The sequence below is a fragment of the Mesoplodon densirostris genome, chromosome 5 (genome assembly GCF_025265405.1).
Source record: "Mesoplodon densirostris isolate mMesDen1 chromosome 5, mMesDen1 primary haplotype, whole genome shotgun sequence".
NCBI classification, from domain to species: Eukaryota; Metazoa; Chordata; class Mammalia; order Artiodactyla; family Ziphiidae; genus Mesoplodon; species Mesoplodon densirostris.
In genome coordinates this window covers 137258303-137280169 of record NC_082665.1, presented here as the reverse complement: position 1 = coordinate 137280169, position 21867 = coordinate 137258303, and the positions used below count along the sequence as shown (strand labels likewise).

Genomic DNA, 21867 nt, shown 5'->3' with positions numbered 1-21867 from the left:
AATATAGTTCCTTGTGCTATACAGTGGGGCCTTGTTGTTTATCTGTTTTGTACACAGTAGTTTGTATCTGCTAATCCCAAACTCCTAATTCATCCCTCCCCCACCTGCTTCCCCCTTTGGTAACAGTAAATTTGTTAAAGGCAACTTTAAACAAAAAGGTGGTGAATGGATTAATACCAAGACCAGCCCCTAGTCTCCCAGTAGTTCACCTGCTTCGTGCTGCCCAGCACTCAGCCCTCCCTGGGACACAGCATCCTTCCACTCTTCCTATCCCTTCCTCCTCCTCCCCATGCTTCCTCAGCGGGCTCTTAGTAGGAAAACAATATGATTTAGTACCTCACGCTAGCTGATCAATCACCGGTGGATAGGCTTAATCCCTCTTGCTACACCTTAGCACCAAATGTGTTATTCACTATAAGGAATGGCCCCTCCAACTACATTCCTCCCTCTCCCAAAGAACAGGGAGCTGAGAAGTCAGAGAAGTTCAGGAGAGGGCAGGGTTCGGCGGTCCAGTCTTTAGGGTTCTCCACATCCGACTCTCAACTCTGCTTTCTGCTCTGAAGCATCCTTATCACTGAGCAGAGGATGCTGTGCTGGGCCGTCATTGCAGATCCAGCAACATCCCTCCTCCCTCCCCTCAGAAGGGGAGATACGTATTGTTCCATAACCCTTGGCCGGCGGGAACCATTACGTCTCCCCAGGGGGAGGCAGCCGCCTGAGGTGTGAGAGGCGGGAGAGGAGCAGCAGCCATCCTTCACCTCTGGCAGGAGGGTGGACGTGGGGGTGGGGCTGGGGTAGCTGTTCGTCCTGCACCGGCTGGGATGTGAGGCTGCAACTCTTTCGAGGAGCTCCTGCCACTCGGTGCTGTGGGCTTCTTGGCTTCCTGAGATTCCCTCATTTCCCCAGCGACCTCAGGGCAGTTCCTTGACCTTCACTTTCCCAGCCTTTGGGAAGGGGAAGGTTGTGGAAGCACCTGCTCCCTCCCTGCTTTCGGTTTTCCTGATGGAACTCTGGCTGATAGGGGCACTTCGGCTGACTTGCTTGTTCTCTGCTGTCCTCAGAGTGACTTGTTAGTTTTCCCACCAAGAATGCAAACCAGTGATGACTCTGGATGTGCTCTAAATTTGTAATACAGCACATTTCTTGGTATTTCCTAGTCATTTTATACACTTTTCTTGAAATCTCCCACACCTCCTCCCGGAAAAACTCAAGAAAACAAAGGAAAGCACCATCACTGTCGTTAAATGTTTTCATTTATCAAAGCTGCTATTGTTGTTATTGTATCTTGCTTCATACCAGAATTGTGACAAAGGGCAATTAGTTTTAGAGAAAGTGAAGAAAGGTAGGAAGGTTGCTTTAATTTTTCCCAAACCTGGCTGGAGGGGAAATTCACACATCCTTCCAGTTTATGGAACAGGCGTCGGATCTTTATTAAACTGGCCAGCAGAAGAAGGTCATCCCCGTTCAGGTGTCGGAGTGCTGGAATCTCTTCAGGGTTCGGTAGCTTTTCAGGAAAGAGAGAAGGGAAGCTCAGGGTCCAGGGTGGAAATGGTGACTGCAGAAGCAGGAGGCGGGAGGAGGCGAGAGGCGACACTGATTTGGGGCTGGATTCCCTGTTGAGTCTAATTATCTATAAATAGGGGCAGTGGTGTTAATTCTAATCCGAACAGGAATGAGTTGAGATGCTCTGGAGATTTGAGAGACTAGAGCAGGCCAGACCACACAGAAATCGGATACTTTCTTTCAAATGCTCACAATGTATTCAAGTCATTTACCGGCATCTGCTGGGGGAAGCACAGAGATGCTGCAGGCACCCGGTCCCTGGGACACGCCCAGTGCGGAGAGCGTGGTGGGTGCGGGCCTAGAGGCTGGGAAGGCCCTGAGCTGGGCTTTCCAGAAGGAGCCGGGATGACTAAGGCGCCCTTCCTTCTCCTAAAGCGCGCCCCAACCTCCAGGAGGCCCTTCCACACGACCCTCCCCACGACTCTCCTTGCCCTCCACGCCCCCCGCTTCCTTACGGCCTTGAGTGAATCAGGCTGATGCTGTCTTCTCGCAGCTTCGGGAAGGTCAAGGGTCTGTTAGGGCAGCCTCGCCTGAGGTGTTTCCAAGCTGCGGCTTCGGAGGCAGCCCGGGAGGGCTGCGTAGCCACGGCGGGGCGGGGCGGGGCTAAATGCAAGCCCACCTACTACCTCCTGCAAAGCTGAGTGACCTCTTACCTGCCAGAGACGTGAGAACTCGCAGCATCTTCTGCCTTTTTATACCTCCCCGCTTTGGAAGGGAGGAAGGAGGGAGGGAGGGGGGAAGGAGGATGAGATGGCTGAGTAATGAGGATGGGTCTCCATTTTTAGTTTTCCTTCGATCCCAAATCCCATAAAATGGCAGAAAGCATTTTCAGAGAGTAAATCAATAGGAAATAGGAAAGATTTTTTTTATCAGCAGGAATAATCTTAAGGAATGCCTGAAAATCAAGAGGCAGCTGGGACCACATCCGTAGAGAGAGAAATGACCAGATGGAACCACTAATCCCAAACACACATTCTGAGCTCAAAGTCAACAGCAATGGGCGGAGGAGAGGCCTTGAGGTAAATATTGCCGTGGTCCCCTGGCCTCCCCTTTGTGTTGAGCCGCGGTGCCCACAGGCTGAGGCTGGGAGCCTGGCGCTGGAGCTCGCCTTCCACCCCTCAGCAGCACATGCCACTCCTCCACAGTTAGCAGGACACTTCGGTAAGGAGAACATGCAGGAAAACGGGGAGTCTCAATGAGAGGCACCAGATTTACCTATCAGAGATGCTAATATTCAGGGAAACAGACCTTGGTGGGGGGGGGGAATGTGTATGTGTGTGTGTGTGTGTGTGTGTGTGTGTGTGTGTGTGTGTGTATAGTTAATATTTTCTGAGGGATTTGGGAGAATTATTGTCAAGGAAAATAGAGGATTTGGAACTTAGTTCTATGCATATAGAAAAAAGATACGTTAATTTTAGAATAACCATTAAAATATAACGTATTAAAAGATCAAGTCTGGTAGGTTGAGGAAAGCAACGAAAGTTAAATGTGTTTGCAGGGACACATCTAACTCAAAACTACATAAAAAGGTTGCAAATCAAAGGATGAAAAAAAGATGAATGAAGCCAGTGCAAACTAAAAGAAAGCAGGTGTAGCAATTTAACATCATATGAAGTAGCATTTAAGGCAAAGACCATTAAGAGGGAAACTGGGAATAATACATATTGATGACATTAAACTTTTTTGTCAAAATAGAAACAAAAACCCTCAGTGATATGCTGAGTCATGTAATGGGCACAGCTGAAGGGCAAATAAGTGAGGTGGCCCAGGGGTGAAAAGTATAACTCACCATGAAGACAGTCGACACCTTTAATTTCTTAACCATAGAGCTTCAAGACAGATAAAGCAAAACCTGATAGAAATTGTAGGAAAAATGTACTAATTCAGTCATATTGGGAGACATTCATACATCTCTCAGAAATAAATCAACCATAATAAAAAGAAAAGGATATAGAGAAGTGTAAATAGAACATTTAGACATATACAGTTTTGTGCTAATAAACAGTAAACGTTTTGGAGAGGTCAAATATACATGGAACAGTCATAAATTATGTCATCAACCACCAAGAAAATATCAGTACATTTTAAACAGCAGGGAAAAAATGCAAGCCATATTCCTTGACCATTTAGAAGTTAACAAGAAAAGGATAGCAAAAATTTAAGAAATCTATTTGAAAATTCAATAACTACTGAGTTGAAGAAATCAGAATACAAATCATAAGCCCTTTAGAGGTGAAAGAAAATGGGAGCCCTACATATGAGAACCTGTGGCATATATATATATGGCCAAAGGGGCACTCAGAGTGCCAGGGTAGAGGTGGGGGTCGTGCGAGTTTACACGGGGTGTTCAGGAAAGGACTCCGAGAGCAGAAACCTGAGGGAAGTGCAGCAGCTATGTGCTAAATGGGGGAGGAATATTTTGAGTGAATAGCAAGTGCAAAAGCCCTGTGGCAGCAACATTCCTGGCATTGTCTAGCAACGGCAAAAAGGCCAGGGTGGCCGAAACAGAGTGGGTAGGAAAAGAGGACCACAGAGGAAACGTTAATAGAAGGCAGGCCAGATCACATACAGTATTGCAGTTATAGGATCTTGGCTTTTACTCTGAGTAAGGTTAGAAGTCGCCAGTTTTGACCAGACTTTTGTTTTCAAAATATCACCCCCACTACCGTGGCAGAATTGACTTTGGGAAGACGGGAAGCAGGGAGAATTAGGAGGAGGCTACTGTAATAATTTAAACAAGAGATGGTTTAGGTACATGAGGCAGATAAGGGTGGTAGTATTCAAGGATGCCAGGAGTGTTAGAGTCTGGAGATACGTTGGTGGTAGAGTTTATAGGACTTGCAGATGAAAGACGTGGGGTTGTGAAACAGAGAGGAGGGTAACAACCCCGAAGTTTTGGGTCTGAGCAACTGAAAGAAAGCAGTTGCCATTTCCTAAGATGGAGAAGACCCAAGGTAGAGCACGCTTTCAAATGTCATTTTGCTCTGTGAAGTTTCTAATGCCCTTTAGACACCAGATGGAGATGGAGGGTTGGAATCAGATCTGCAAGTTTAGAGTTCCTGGGAGATCCACCTGGAGATAAATGGAGGGGTCATCAGCAAGCAGATGGTATTTCAGGACAGAAAACTAATGAGATCACCTAGGGAGTGAGTATAGCTAGAGAAAAGATGAGCCCAACGACAAGCGCTGGAGCCCCTCAATATTTAGAAAAAGGCGGGGGTGAAGAAAATAGGCAAAGAAAAATGAGAAGGAGTAGCCCTTGAGGTAGAAGTAAAATCAAGGGAGAGCAGGTCCTGGAAGCAAGGGAGGAAACACTTCTAGGGGGAGGAAGTGAGCAACTGTGCCCAATGCCGCTGAGAAGGGATTAGATTCAACATAAATTAACTATAGTACATAGGAAATATTACATAGCAACAGAATAGACAAATATGCTTGGATATGTAGACATGAAAGGATCTTTAACACATGTTAAATGGAAAACAAAAACAAATAGAACAAGCCTAATAATACAATCAGTGTAGTCTGATCCAATTTTTATCTTAAAAAGATGTATGTGAATAATTTATAAGTACATAGAAAAGAGAAGTACACACCAAATTTTCAGTGGTGATTACCTTTGGGAAGAGAATTAGAAGAAAGGATGAAGGGGGGTATCTCATTTTTTTACTTTATATTTCTGTATTATTTGAATCTTCAAATATGAGAATGTATTCACATATCACTTTTGGAATTTTAAAAAAATTAAAGGGTGATCATGAGGATGATGAGAAAAGCAATCTTTTTTTTTTTTTTTTCCCGGTACGCGGGCCTCTCACTGCTGTGGCCTCTCCCGTTGCGGAGCACAGGCTCCGGACGCGCAGGCTCAGCGGCCATGGCTCACGGGCCCAGCCGCTCCGCGGCATGTGGGATCCTCCCGGACCGGGGCACGAACCCGTGTCCCCTGCATCGGCAGGCGGACCCCCAACCACTGCACCACCAGGGAAGCCCAGCAATCATTTTTAACATCAAATTCTTTCGCACCAACTCTTTTTTCTGATTAAAATTCATTTCGAAGGAGGGAGGTGAGGAGAAAGAGAAAGCATTTTTGACGTTCTTGGTAAAAATGCATTTACCATGAATGTAATGAACCAAAAAAAGGCTATATTGTAAATTTCTAACCAAGGAAGAAGCTTGTTTGGAGCCTGACAGCTGACTGCAGTAGCTCGACTGACTGGAAGTAGCTCAAATAGTGCTTATTAGCACACTGTAGACCCTTGCTCCATGTTGGCTGAATCTGAAGTCTCCTTTTTGTTTGGTGTTTATGAAATATCCCTGCCTGTGTGGAATCCTGAAGTCATATTTCCACTTACTTAAACGTATAGACTTTTTAGAAGCTGAAGACATCTTTGAAGTTTGGAACAGTCTCTTCCTTGAATAATTGATGAAACAAGGTCCTCAGAGTTTAGGGGACTTATTCAAAGTCACATACTATATATGTTCTATATGTGATATAGATCTCTATTTATATCTTTCTCTACATGCCTACGTATATTTCAGCTTTACTGAGGTATAACTGACAAACTCTACATCTCTACTGAGCTATCATTTGCTAAGTACTTAGTTCCAAGCACCATGCTAAGTACTTTGCATTCTCATTGAATCTTCACAGCAGTCTGTAAGAGAGGAATCATTATCCCCATTTTGTAGAGGAGGGAACTGAAGTTCAAGTTCAGCCACTTAGCTAAGTGGCAGAGCTGAGGTTTGAAACTACATCTCTGTAACCTGAAGTCTGTGCAGCATTGCTGGTCACTGAGAGTGTACTCTGGGCCATGCCCCGGGCAGGATAAAGGAATCAGTAAGACAGATTCTGTCCTGCAGGAGCTCACCATCCAGTAGGAAAGACAGCCATGAAGGCAAGTAAGGTACATGGTTCAGCAAGTGCAGGGACAGAGGTGAGTACACGGACAACCCAGAGAAGGACACTTTCGACCCTGATTGGACAAAGGGCTAGGAGCTCTGGGAAGTGTTTCCAAGGAGATGGGGCTTGTGCTGGGTCTTGAACATGGTCAGAGCCCAGGTCTCCTGACCCAGCCAGGCGCTTTCTGCTAGAGCACAGAGAAAACTAAACCCAATACAAAATCCCAAAACCAAACCCCCAAAGCTGCACTACCTCAGTCAGAGAGTAAACACTCAGTAAATGTTATTTGGAATCAAGTCTGAACTAAAAGTTATTTCTGAGGAAGAAAAAACAGTAAGGTTGCCTCAATTCCATATGAAACTTTCACTATATGTTTTTTCATTGAACTCCAAAATTCCCAGTAGTGCACAGTGGATTACACACAAGTATAATCTATCAGTAGTAACACTAACAAACATTGCTTTACTCTTATTATTCTAAATGCTTTCAACTGTTTATAAAAATGTACCTACCTTCACTTTGGTTCCGACACTGATTCTCGCCTGTTGGCCCATTGCTAGAAAAGTGATTGAAATCTTGTCTTGTTCTAAGATGCGGATTCCAACATAATGGTTCAAAGCCAGAAAGACAGGTTTAAATGAAACAAAGGGTGAGGAAGTGACGGAACTTGACCAATTCCAAGCCCTTACTCTGTTGCCAGCTTGATCTGAACATTGACCGCCCAAGATATTGATGTATACCCTGGACAGAAAGGAAATTAAAAATCATAAACAGTAACATTATAATTCAACCTTGAATGAGCCCACTCACTTGCTAACCAAAGGGAATAGCAGTTTATACTAGCCAATAGCATATGAATAGTGGAAAACCTCAGATAATCTTAGGAGCAATAATACCGTGACCGAATTATATACTAATTTGAAGTACTGGGTATGGTTTAAGATGTAGTAATAAACCAAAATGGGTCCAAAGGCTGGAACCAGGATGGTAAAGGGATCTGGAAAATGATGTGCTGGGGAGGGTGAGCACAGAGGGAGCACAGAAAGTTTAGTTTGGATAAGAAGAAATATGGGAGAGCAGGCTCCACCTGGAAGAGGGGAGAAGACTCGTACTTAGATTTTCCCTGTGTCAAAATGAAGATCAGTGAGTGTAAGTTCTGGGAAAGGCCAAATTGGCCTCAGTACAGAGACCTGTTTTCTAACAGTACCCAGCAACTGGGGACCAGGAGTCCTTCTAGGAGGCCTCTCGTCAGGGCCAGTGTGGGCAGGAGAGGCTCAGGGATCATCTCTGAGATCACTGTAGTTTAGAAAAGTTTGGTAATGGAGCAGAAGGGGGGACTAAGGCCAGCAGGGCCTCCCCAAGCTCTTAGAGTTGTTAATGCCACATTTTACCACATTCCCTACAGATGTAGCCCTGCACAATCTGAGATCTAGTAGCACCAGTGACTGCCATCCTACTCCATGAGCTCCTTTGCATACCCTCTCACTTTCTTCCATCTGGGGTCACCATCTCTTTCTCGAGGAGAGAGGATAGGTAGAGTTCTGGGTACTTAGCTGGCTTAACTTGATAATAAATGATTTTTTTTTAAACCAGATGAATTGGCCAGGAGGGCTCCCTAGAGTAAGGTAACTCACATCGTATTTTCCCAGCTTTGATGAGTCGCAGTAATCTGATAACAAAAGTACAACTGAGAAATTGAGGTGATTATCTTTGTTTCTGGGAGGAGGGAGATTTAGTCTTATCTTGGTACGTGGGTGAAAATAACATTTGGCTGAAATTATCTAGATAAATTGTTTATTTAATAAACTTTCTCTGAGTCTATGCCATGTACAGATACATGTTACGTAGTGGCAAAGATGCAGGGTGTGTCTTCAAGGGACTTCAGTCCCGCAGGGGAGGTGGGCTTGCTACACAAGAAGCCAGCAAGAGGGGCTATGAGAGTGTCAAGGAGTCATGCCAGGGGGCCCAGGAGTTCAGTCGGTGGCTGGGAGGTCTTTGCTGTTAAAGGGAGAAGTCCTAGAAGCCAGTGAATATCTGGTGACAATTGATATAGTGCCCCACCAGATGAGATGCAGAGCTGCTACTGAACCCTGAAGGATAAGCAGAAAGTCTCCAATAGACTTGGAGGTAATGGATTGACTACTGCTTTGAACTAAAAGTACAAATATCTCCCTGTGTCCTAACTTTCTCAAGTACTGGCAGAGTGTTCAAACTTTTGTCAATTATTGGCAGAGTGTCTCAAGATAAGATTGTTATACCTGTAAATAAGTTAAAGGGAGAGAATATCTCATTCTGAAAAGCTTCAAAAGATTAAATTGTATTTGAAGTTAGAACCCAAATTTTACTTTCTCAGACTAAATGAAATAATAGGAAGTCACAGAGTGTATAAGTTAGTAGATCGAAGGCATTAGGACCTTCATTTCTCTAGAGATTTTGTTTGTATATTATTGTTGTTGGTTGCGGCTATGGGAAGCCTACTTGTTAGGGATATATCTCAAACAGTAACAACACAGTATGGCAGCTGTCCATTGCGAATTATTTCCATAGATGAAGCCAGGATAACATTATCAGGGCATAGCCTCTAGAGAGACTGCCTGGATTCATATCTCAGATCCCTAGGATGGCCATATAATTAGAGATTTTTTTCTAATATTAAAATTGTATAGTTTATATTTTCTTTCTGTTTATAGAAAAAAATATGATGAGCTTTGTTTTACCTAGTTGCCTGGGATTTTTCCACTAAGCAGCATATGGAATGACATAAATCAAAAATTTATCTGAGTTGAACATTACTATTAGTTGAACATAACATTAAAGACCACTAATATAAATAAATCTTCTTAAAGCTATTTTTGTCCTTCTAGTTAGAAGATGAATAAGATCTGGGGATCTAATGTATAGCATAGTGATTATAGTTAACACTGTATTAAAAACTTGAAAGTTGCTAAGAGAGTATATCTTAAATGTTCTCAACACAAAAAAGAAATGGTAATTATGTGACATGTTGCCAGTGTTAGCTAATGCTATAGAGGTAATCATTTTGCACCATATAAGTGTATCAAATCAACACGCTATACACTTTTAACTTACACAGTATATGTCAATTATATCTCAATAAAGTTGAAAAAATAAAAGGAAAAATAAAATTTCACAAAACCCGAGAAACAAAATGACAGCAGGAGGAGCCTAGAAGCCTACCAGACATTTCCATTGGGATGATAGCAGGAACTTCTACCCGAAGAATCTAGCACTGCCAGAATTGCAGGGTTAGTGGGCATGTCTTCTTGGACTATGCAAGTGAAGCCATTTATCTTATTGGGCACTCGGATGATGGCTAGGTTTCCAGATGGGTAGCTGAGATCAGATAAGGTCATTTGAGTTATTCTAATGGTCTTCATACTGGGAATAAATTCAATTTATAAGAGAGCCCTTTGAAACTATAAAGCATTCTGAAAATGGGAGGGTTATTACAAAATAATTTCATGCTTTTTATGTGGATCAAAATATATTTATGAGACACAAAAATCCTCAATAAAAATACCAGCAAATGGAATCTAGCAACATATAAAAAGGATTATGTATCATGACAAAGTGGAGTTTATTCCAGGAATGCAAGGTTTGTTTACCATCTAAAAATAAATTAATGAAACATACTATATTGATAGAATAAAGAGCAAAAAACAGATGATCATCTCAATAGATGCAGAAAAAGCATCTGACAAAATCCAATACCTTTTCATGATAAATGACTCAATGAACTAGGAATAGAAGGGAGCCTCCTCAACCTGATAAAGAATGTCTAACAAAACCCCAGAGCTAACATCATACTTAATGATGAAAGACTAGGTGTTTTCACCCTAAGATCAGGAACTAAACAAAAATGTTCCCTCTTTCCACTGCTGTTCAACCTCACATTGGAGGTTCCAGTCAGGAAAATTTTGTGAAAGAAAAAGAAATGAAGACATTCAGATTGGAAATGGAAGAAGTAAAACTATCTCTATTTGTAGATAACATGCTCTTGTATGTAGAAAATCCTAAGAAATCTACAAAATAATGTTAGAACTAACAAAAGAGTTCAGTAGGGTTGTAGGCTAAAAGATCAATATATAAAAATAAGTTGTATTTCTATACACTAACAGTGAACATTATGAAAATGAAATTAAAATTATTCCACTTACAATAGCATCAAAAAGTATAAAATATACTGAGGATAATTCACTAACTGTTAATATTCAGTCCTATCTCAGCTGATTGGAAGTCCAGAGGTGAAGTAAACACAAAATTGATTCTGAATCATTTTGAAAATCAGCCATAGCCTTCAAAGGTGTGAAAACGAATTAAAGCCAGGGCAGGAAATGATAACTAATGATACAAGCTGGGGAAGTTATTTAAAATTTTTTGATATAATTAAAACAAAAAACCTACACTCTTTCTCAAAGGGCCTAGGGAACTAAAACTTCATTACACTTCCTATGCCATGAAAGCCATTTTTCTGGTTTCTTACTGGGGTTTGACTAAACATTTAGGCAACTATGACTAAAAATGACTTTCTCCTACAAAATGAGGCCCTTGGTTTGCCAAAAAGTCCTTCTCATTTCATAGTTTTGTTTTGTTTTACTTTCCTGGAGATATTAAATGGCCTTTGGGTCAAAATAGCAAATGGTCTGTTCATCAGGCAGAAGTTCAAGTGATCAATACTGAGTGTTCCATAAAATGGATATTGAATTTTTTATTAAAAAATATTAAATAACATGCTGCTCATGGATGTGTAAACTGGTACATATTTTCTGGGGGGCAAAATCTATTAAACCTTTAAAATGTCCATAATTTCTTACCCAGAATTTCTATCCCTAGGTATTTAATTCAAGGAAGTAAGTGATAAGTGTGCAGCGAAGTATGCACAAAGCTGTTCATGTAGCTGTTGTATAAAACAGCCAAAAATTGTGAAACCACTTTTGATTAGTAATAGGGGATAGATGAAAGGAATTACAGTACATCACTGTGATGGAATGCCATGTGCTTATAAAGATGGTGTTGTATCTCTATATTTATTGCATATTATATACTCATAACATTTATGAGTATTTACTGTATAATATTGTATAATATTATGTAAAGGGAGCAAGTTATAAAATATGAATAACTAGTTGAAGAATTAATATTTAAAGAATTATATAATTACTCTTAGGAAAAAAGTAAGGCAAGATGTTTAAAAAGATGTTAACAGCTTTGCTCTGGGTGGTAGGATTTGGTAATAACTATTTTTTTTCCTTCATATTTTTCAATCTATTTTTTCTTTGTCTTTCTTTTTGTGAAGAAATAAAGCTAATGAAAATAAGTTGTTGAAAGAAAGGATACAATATTTGTGTTGTCCCGTCTGGAAATGAAGTCAGAAACTTGCTCCCATGTTTGTAGTGCTTTTCAAAGAGCTCATTTGTCATGATCTATACACCGTAGAAAACAAAAGGACAGTTACATGATGACAACAGACATCCTTTGCTTGCTAGACACTCACACAAACCATTTCTTAAATTTTTGATCCTGAATCAGCAACAGGGAACAGTCCTTAGGAATCATTAAAGATTGTCCCTAACCCCTGCAGATAACCTGATTAAACCTTTCTGGCAGGAATCTGACATTACTTATCTGTTTCAAGAGTGTTTTTTTTTTTTTGGTCTTTATTTAAAAATTAAAAACAATTTTTATTCAATAGAACAAGACAGAAGAGAGTGCTCAGGCTTCAGTCAGAATTATATTTTAAGTAATCATCATCATCATAACAGCAAACACTTAAAAAGAACTTATCATATGGTAGGTAAGTTTTTTAATTGAAATATAGTTGATGTGCAATATTATATAAGTTTCAGGCGAACAACATAGTGATTCACAATTTTTAAAGGTTGTACTTCACTTATAGTTATTATAAAATATTGGCTATATTCTCTGTGCTGTACAATATATACTTGTAGCTTATCTATTTTATACATAGCAGTTTGTACCTCTTAACCCCCTACCCCTATCTTGCCCCTCCCCACTTCCCTCTCCCCACTAGAAAATACTAGTTTGTTCTCCATGTCTGTGAGTCTGTTTTCTTTTTTGTTATATTCACTAGTTTGTTTTCTTTTAGATTCTACATATAAATGATATAATGCAGTATTTGTCTTTCTCCGACTTATTTCACTTAGCCAAATACCCTCCATCCATGTTGTTGCAAATGGCAAAATTTCATTCTTTTTTATGGCTGAGTAGTATTCCCACATATATGTGTGTATGTATGTTTTATATATATATACAAAACACACACACACACACACACACACACACCACATCTTCTTTATCTATTTGTTGATGGACACTTAGGTTGCTTCCATATCTTGGCTATTGTAAAAAATGCTGCTATGAACATTGGGGTGCATGTATGTTTTCAAATTAGTGTTTTCATTTTTTTCAGATATACACCAAAGAGTGGAATTGCTGGGTCATACAGTAGTTCTATTTTTAGTTTTTTAGGAACCTCCATACTGTTTTCTACAGTGGCTGCACCAATGTGCATTCCCACTAACAGTGCACAAAGGTTCCCTTTTCTCCACATCCTTGTCAACATTTGTTATTTGTGTTATTTTGATGACAGCCATTCTGACAGGTGTGAGGTGATATCTCGTGGTTTTAATTTGCATTTCCCTGATGATTAATGATGTTGGCCATCTGTATGTCTTCTTTAAAAAAATGCCTATTCAGGTCTTATGCCAATTTTTCAATCAGGTTTATTTTTTATTTATCTACTTTTACTTTATATGCATATTGTTACAAAAACAAAAGAAGATTAAAAAAAAAAAACCCAGCCCTAGCACAGTGGAGATATTCTGTGTCCTGGTTGTAGTGGTGATTTCATAACTGTCAAAATTAATGGAGCTGTACATATAAGAAGGTGAATTTTACTATAAATTACACTTCAATAAACTGACTTTACACTCCAGTATAAGCTGCAGCATCTGGTGTCTTTTCAAGGTTGCTCTTGAAGTTCATTTGAGAAAAACACTAGTGGAATATGGGAAGATGAAGAAAGAAATACAAAGAGATATTCCTTGTACCTCTAAGCTTAACTATTTTACTTTCTGTGTAATACTCAATAGGGGAATGAATTTGTAGCCAACAGTGTTTTATTTTTAATTTTTTATAGACATGTCTTTTTTTAAAAATTAACTTATTTTGGCTGCATTGGGTCTTCGTTGCTGTGGGCGGGCTTTCTCTAGTTGCGGCGAGCGGGGGCTGCTCTTTGTTGCAGTGCGTGGGCTTCTCATTGCAGTGGCTTCTCTTGTTGCGGAGCACGGGCTCTAGGCACGCGGGCTTCAATAGTTATCCTCGCGGACTCTAGAGTGCAGGCTCAGTAGTTGTGGCGCACGGGCTTAGCTGCTCTGTGGCATGTGGGATCTTCCCGGACCAGGGCTCGAACCCGTGTTCCCTGCATTGGCAGGCGGATTCTTAACCAATGTGCCACCAGGGAAGCCCCCAACAATGTTTTGAAATGAACTAAAGATTCAGTTGAATTCTGTTTCTTCCTAATCTTGAATTGTAATAAAATGAATACAAGAATTCCTAGGGCTAAACAATGAAACAATCTAAATTTTCATGTAAATGTTGCCATTTATTTTGAAAGATAATACATTTTTCACTTTTATGAAATATAAAATACATTCAGATAAGCACTAAAATATGCTCTTTTGTTAATGAGTAATTATAATGTGAACACCCATGTTATCACCATCTGGGTCAAGAAATAGAACAATGCTGATACTCTAGAAGTTCCCTCTGTGCTACCCCAAAGTCAGTGTTGTGTAATCTCTAAACAATATAGTTTAATTTTTCCCATTTTGAATTTTACATAAATGGAATCGAACATTATGAATTTTTAATACTTTGTTTCTTTTAGTCAACATTATGTTTGTAAGATTCATACATGTCCGAGTGGATAGTTGTAGTCCAATTACTTCCATTTGTGTATAGGATTGTATTGTATGACTTCATCATTATTTACTTATCCATTCTATTGTTAATGGATATCTGGGTTGTTCCCAGTTTTTGGCTTATAAACAATGATACTCTGAACTGTTTTTTGCATGTATGCTGGTACCCAGTTACTCTCAGATCTTATACCCAGAGATAGAATTGCTGAACCCCAAGATATGCCTGTCTCTCACTTTACAAGGTACTGCCAAAATGATTTTCAAGTTGTACCAATTTGCATTCCCACTAGAGGCAAATTATAGGGACTGTTATTCTATATCCTTTCCAACACTCAGTAATATCAGACTTTACAATTTTTTTTTTGCCAATATTATAGGTATGTACTGATCTCTAATTGTGGTTTCAATTTTCCTCTCCCAGGTTACTAATGAGGTTGAACACCTTTTCATATGTTTATTGATCATTTGAGTTTTCTCCTTGGAGAAGTGGTCAAGTCTTTTTAAGTTCATTTTTCTATTAGGTAGACTTTTTTTTCATGTGGATTTATAAAAGTTCTTTATACATTTAGGATAAAAGCCCTTTGTATATCATATGTACTGCAAATATCTCCCTTCTTGGCTTGTCTTTCAAATTTTAATTTTTTTTTTTTTTTTTTTCTTTTTTGTGGTATGCGGGCCTCTCACTGTTGTGGCCTCTCCCGTTGCGGAGCACAGGCTCCGGATGCGCAGGCCCAGCGGCCATGGCTCACGGGCCCAGCCGCTCCGCGGCATATGGGATCCTCCCAGACCGGGGCACGAACCCGTATCCCCTGCATCGGCAGGCGGACTCTCAACCACTGCGCCACCAGGGAGGCCCTCAAATTTTAATTTTTTAAAATATTTAATTTATTTATTTGGTTGCACCAGGTCTTAGTTGCAGCAGGTGGGCTCCTTAGTTGTGGCTCACCTGCTCCTTAGTTGCAGCTCACTGGCTCCTTAGTTGTGGCATGCACGTGGGATCTAGTTCCCTGACCTGGGATCGAACCCAGGCCCCCTGCATTGGGAGCGTGGAGTCTTAACCACTGCACCACCAGGGAAGTCCCCCAGATTTTAAGTTTAATTTATCAACTACTTTATGGATACTGCTTTTTTTTTTTTTTTTTTTTTTTTTTTTTTTTTGCTGTACGCGGGCCTCTCACTGCTGTGGCCTCTCCCGTTGCGGAGCACAGGCTCCGGACACACAGTCCCCGCGGCCATGGCTCGCGGGCCCAGCCGCTCCGCGGCACGTGGGATCCTCCGGGATCGGGGCACGAACCCGTGTCCCCTGCATCGGCAGGCGGACTCTCAACCACTGCGCCACCAGGGAGGCCCGGATACTGCTTTTTAAAATTGGTTAGTAAATCTTTCCCTAACCTGAAGTAATAAAGCTAGTCTCCTATTTAAAAAAAAATCATTGTAGTTTTGCATTTCACATTTAGGTCTTTAATCCACTGGAATTGATTTTTATATGATGAGAGGTATGATTCCAATTTCATTAAAAAATATGGCTATCCGATTGTCCCAGCAGTATGTATTAGAAAGATTTTCCTTTCTCCATTACTGTGCAGTGCCACTGCTGGCATAGATCAGAAGTCTGTGTGTGTATAAATCCGATTCTGAACTATTCTGTATCATGGATTTCTTTGTTTATCCTGCCCCAACACTACACTGTCTTAATTACTATATTTTGTAATAGATCTCAGTATCTGATAGAGCGTGTTCCCCTCCCTCCCAGGCTTCTTCTTTAAGAAAGTCTTGGCTCTTCTAGGTTTTTTATATTTCCATGTAAATCTTAGCATCAGCTTGTCAAGACCTTCCTTCCCACTGCACACGCAAATATACAACCTTGTTAGAATTTGAATTACAGTTGCATTGGATCTATAGATCAATTTGGGAAGAATGTCATATTTAAAATATTTACTCTTCCAATCCATGAATATTAGGTCAAATTTTTTAAATGGGTTGTTCAAATATTCTATTGTATTACTGCTGTTTTTTTTTTTTTTTTGGTCTAATAGTCCTCTCAATTATTGAGAGACGCAGGCTAAAGTATCCCATTATGATTATGGATTAAAATTTTTTTCGTTTTACTTCCGTGAAATTTTGCTTTATATTTTTTGAGGCTATGTTAATAGGGGAAACATATTTTGTAACATTATACCTTTCTGGTGGATTAAAACTTCTGTCACTGTGAAGTGGTCCTCTATCTCACTGATGTTCTTTAATATTTTCATGATACATCATTTTTGTTTATTTATATTTAATCTTTTTGTATCCTTTTATTTTATTTTTTATTTATTTTATTTTATTTTTGGCTGTGTTGGGTCTTTGTTGCTGCTCACAGGCTTTCTCTAGTTGCAGTGAGCGGGGGCTACTCTTCGTTGTGGTGCATGGGCTTTTCATTGCTGTGGCTTCTCTTGTTGTGGAGCACGGGCTTTAGGCGCACAGGCTTCAGTAGTTGCAGCACACGGGCTCAGTTGTGCCTCGTGGGCTGTAGAGCGCAGGCTTAGTAGTTGTGGTGCATGGACTTAGTTGCTCCACGGCATGTGGGATCTTCCCGGACCAGGGATCAAACCCATGTTCCCTGCGCTGGCAGGCGGATTCTCAACCACTGTGCCACCAGGGAAGCCCCTATCCTTATATTTTAGATATAGTCTCTTGTAATCAGTATATGGTTGGAATTTTTCCTTAAAAAAATTGTCTGACACTCTTTGTTTATTAACTGAAGCATTTACTCTATTTACGTATAACTACTGACATTCCTTGATGTGTTCTATTTGTCCTCTGTTATGTGTTTTTCTTTTCCCTTATCCTTTCTTATCTTTTGGGGGGCATTTAAAGTGAATTATTCTAAATTTTTTGCTCTGCCTCTGATAGCTTGGAAGTTATACTCTCTACTTGTTATTTTTCTGGCTACCCAAGAAATTTCAGCAAGCAAAATTAATTTATCAAAGTCTGAGTTTAAACTATGTGTTTGCCCTTCTCCCAAACCAAGGACTTTTAGAACACTATAATTGCATTTAGCTTTCTTGCCAAATCATGTACTATTTTTTCAAGCATTTTTACTCTATTTCTGTTTCTTGAAAGTCCTTGAGCCATTATTATTATTATTGTTTTATCAGTCAACTTTTAGTTTTATACATATATGCCATGAACGCTTTTCTTTGCTCTTCATCTTTCTTGAATCTCATACTATCCAACTACACAAAGAACATTCTTTAGAATTCCTTTTAGTCAGAGGCTACTAGTGACAAACTGTTTTGCCAGACCATGTCTTTTGGGGGCATATTTTAATGAAAGATATTTTAACTGGATATAGGCTTCTAGACTGACTGTTATTTTCTTTCAGCATACTGAAGACATTATACTGGCTTCCATTGTTGCTGTTGGGAGGTTATCTGATTTCTAACTGTTCTCTTTTAAATGTAAGCAGACTTCTTTTTCTCTGCTAATCTTTAGATTTTCTTTTTGTCTTTGGTGTTTTGCAGTTTCACTATACTGTGTCTAGGATTTATTTATTTATTTTTATTTATTTATTTATTTATTTTTTGCGGTATGCGGGCCTCTCACTGCTGTGGCCTCCCCCGTTGCGGAGCACAGGCTCCGGACGCGCAGGCTCCGGACGCGCAGGCTCAGCGGCCATGGCTCACGGGCCCAGCCGCTCCGCGGCATATGGGATCCTCCCAGACCGGGGCACGAACCCGTATCCCCTGCATCGGCAGGCGGACTCTCAACCACTTGCGCCACCAGGGAGGCCCTAGGATTTATTTTTAGTTTACTTTATTTTATTTTTTTAATTCATCCTGCTTGGGATTCATTGGGATTCTTAAATCTGTGAATACATCTCTTTTATCAGTTTTGGAAAATTATCATCCATTATCTCTTCAAATACTGCCTCTGCCTGATTATCTTTTTCCTCTCCTTCTGGGATTCTGAACAAATACATTTTAGACCCCTCATTCTATTTTCATATTATACACACTTTTCTGTATTCCTTACATTTTTTTACCCCCATGTAAATTTTGGGGTAAATTTTGATAGTTTTCTTTTAACCTTTCTTTCAGGTCATTAGTTCTTTCTTTAGTTGGGTCTAACCTGCATTTAACTCTTATCTTTTAAGTTTTTAATTTCAGTTTTTGTATTTTTCATTTATCGAAGTTCATTGTTTTCTTTTCAATTGTATGTCCCTTTATAGTTTTCTGTTCCCTCCATATATCTTCAAGCTGATTTTTTGTTTTCATAAACATAGTTAGATTACTTCAGTTTTCGAAGTCTTTGTAGATCTTTTCTTATTGATACTAATCCTCTGAGTTTTCAATTGTGTTGAGTTTCCTTATGTTCTTAATTATTTTTCACTGTGTGCTGGTAATTGAACTTGAAAGATAATTTGTAGGAGTGATTTCAGGGCTAGATAAGCGACCTTCCTTCAGACAGGATTTGGATTTGATTCTGTCAGAATCTCAGTTCACTGCCATGCCTTAAATTCTATATCACCCAGGAGAAACAAAACTGGTCTCAGGAGTTTAATTTCTAGGGATCTATTCTGGGGAACTATATTTAGTATAGTGTAAATTTATACACAAAGATATTGAAAGCAATGGTTAAACTATATGAAAAGACACATAGATATTAAAATGATGTTAATATAAGCTATGTAATATCATGGAAAAATTGTTGATAATTAAGTTAAAGGGATAAAAATTACATGTGTAATATAATTACAAGTGTGTTAACAGAAACCTATGCTTAAAAGCTCTAGAACAGTGCTGTCTAATAGAACTTGTAGTGACCATAAAAATTTTCTATTTCTGCCCTGCAATATGGTTGCCTTTAGTCACACACAGCTATTTAACACTTGAAGTGTGGCTAGCATGACTGAAGAATTACATTTTATTTACTTATTTAATTTTAATTATTTTAAATAAGTTATTTAATTTTAATTATTTTAAATTTGGATAGCCATGTGGAGTATTTGTTACCATATTGGGCAGTGCAGGTCTAGATAATATTGAAATAATAATGATTTTGGGGATGTGGGTGAGACTTCTGATGATTTCCTCCCATTCTTTTTAGTTTTCTAAAGGGTTCCAAATGTTCCTTATACACTGATCACATTTTAAAGTAAAAAGGCTTTAACCAAAATACCCCCTCATAAAACATATGTAAAGCATTGTTATAAAGTCTAATATAAGTTAAAAGGCCAAGTCCATACCAATTCTTTTTGACAAATAGTTAAATGTGTCATGTAGTCAAGCTGCCATATTCATCATGATAGCTTTTATAATTTTAGGTAAAACTGATTTTTTTTTTTTTTTTTGCGGTACGTGGGCCTCTCACTGTTGTGGCCTCTCCCGTTGCGGAGCACAGGCTCCGGGCGCACAGGCTCAGTGGCCATGGCTCACAGGCCCAGCTGCTCCGTGGCACGTGGGATCTTCCCAGACTGGGGCATGAACCCGTGTCCCCTGCATTGGCAGGCAGACTCTCAACCACTCCGCCGCCAGGGAAGCCCGGTAAAACTGATTTTTAAAGAGTAGCAAATAAAAAAAATTACAAGCTAATTACCTTTCCACATGCTATCCTAGAATCACAACAAACAATGGATATATTTCTTTTGTCTAGTTGATAATCAGTTAGTTCTTCCTTAGCTGACTCTACTTCTGGAATATCCATGGAAAGTTGATAAGAAATTGTTTTAAACTGCTTTGCATCTAATGGGAAAAGAATCACATGAAATACATATATGATGTTTAAAACTTTACAAAACCTCTCTTCTAAAATGAAATTTTAAACTCTGTTATGGATGCGTTGATTCATTGGACATTTTTTTAATGGAAGAAAAATGAGGACCTCCCTCTTTTGTTTAAAAAAATGAGAAATTCTCATTTGGTTGAAAGAAAAATAATGATGATTTTCATTACGTGGAGTTTTCTGGCCTTAGGTTTAGTAGAAAACAGTTGAATACCAAGGAATTTTATACTAGGGGTTTAGTTGAAAAAAAATCTTCTCTAAGTATCTTTTCAATGGCTCTGAGTCATAGAGGAGGAGCCTGATGCTCAGAAATATTAAATAATTTATTCCCAATTGGGCAGCCTATGAGGAGAAAAGCAAGGACGTAAATCCAGAACTTCTGATTCTAAAATCAGTGCCCCTTCAGTTGTACCAGGTACTACAGCTATACTGGCCAGCTGACCGATGGGGTCAGCTATATAAGGGAATCTGATTTATTTTTGACAGATTTTCCATATCCTAGCTTGAAACAAAATGGGATGTATGTTTGATAAAACGAGAGACAATGAACTCAAAAGCTCTTTCTAGCTATCTGTAAAGTGCTCTATAGATGTTGCTAATTTATTTCAATCAGTAACAACAGTGAGCTGAAGACTAAAAACTTCAAAAGCCAGATGACGGAAAAGCGGGATTTTCTGAGCCATTTTGGCTGATGTATGATTTCATTTTGACCAAAAAGAAAAATTTTAATGTTATTTTTAGAATACATCAATTTTTGCTCTTGGTCAAACATATGAGCTTTCTGATCTATAACATCAGCGTTAAGGAACTTACCTTCTTCAGAGAAAGCAGTCTGTTCTTTTGTTAATATTGCATAGTGTTTGGCCATTTGTCGCTCCTGTTTTCTACAAAATCAAAAAATATGATGCATAAGTCAAATATGTTGGAAGTTTAAAACAGTATACTATAAATTTTTACTGTTTAAACGCTCTTCCTTGTTATTTTTATCTGTTATTACTTGTGAATCAAGTCATTTACTCAGTGTGCGTGTGTTTCTACTATATTTAGTGGACAGATTTCTCCAATATAGGAATTCTGAATTGCCCTGAGAATTTTGGGTTGGCAAATTTCTACTCTTAAGTCAGTGAGTTCACTGAGTTTCTGAAATCTGACTCTTACAATGTCCACCAGGAATTGCAATAGGTTTGCTTTGGCCAATTTTTGTTTCTTCACTGGGAATTCATCTTCAAAATTATCTATTTTGAGAAAATGAGGTTCATTTTACAAAAAACTCTCTAACTAAGTGGGCCTATCTGAGTTTCAATATCAAAGGCTCACTGTTACCTCTGCAAAGCTTTTTCCTTTGCTTTGAGTCTGTCACCTTCACTGCCGTGGGCGGCATGAGGGTCAATACAGATTAATTCAGCTTTAGAGCTTTGGATTTTTTGTTTTTTCTCATAGATGTAGTCAATCAGGTTTTGGAAATAACTACAACAGGAGGTCTGAAAAACAGAGTTCATTTTCATCTCATCAGTCCTAGATGAAGATAATTACAGGAGGGAAAAAAACCAAAAAATGGTAATGGGGTTTTGGATAACAATCTATCATAACATTTTTTTGGTAACAGTTTTATTGAGATATAATTCACATATCATACAATTCACCCATATAAAGTGTACAAGTCAATGGTTTTTAGTG

The 21867-nt window shown here is 39.3% G+C and overlaps 1 protein-coding gene across 1 annotated transcript in view; it reads right to left on the bottom strand.

Annotated features, from left to right (window-relative positions):
* Positions 1 to 1240: 1240 nt before the first annotated feature.
* The window catches only part of ERICH6 (glutamate rich 6), a 36427-nt gene continuing 15800 nt past the window's right edge, over positions 1241 to 21867 (bottom strand). Inside the window, exons 8-14 of the mRNA XM_060098888.1 lie at positions 21514 to 21671; positions 21004 to 21074; positions 20005 to 20150; positions 11819 to 11904; positions 9659 to 9814; positions 6973 to 7201; positions 1241 to 1504 (exon numbers count right to left, since the gene is read on the bottom strand). Coding sequence (XP_059954871.1) covers positions 1241 to 1504; positions 6973 to 7201; positions 9659 to 9814; positions 11819 to 11904; positions 20005 to 20150; positions 21004 to 21074; positions 21514 to 21671 — 1110 coding nt within the window. The remainder of the gene's footprint in view (positions 1505 to 6972; positions 7202 to 9658; positions 9815 to 11818; positions 11905 to 20004; positions 20151 to 21003; positions 21075 to 21513; positions 21672 to 21867) is intronic.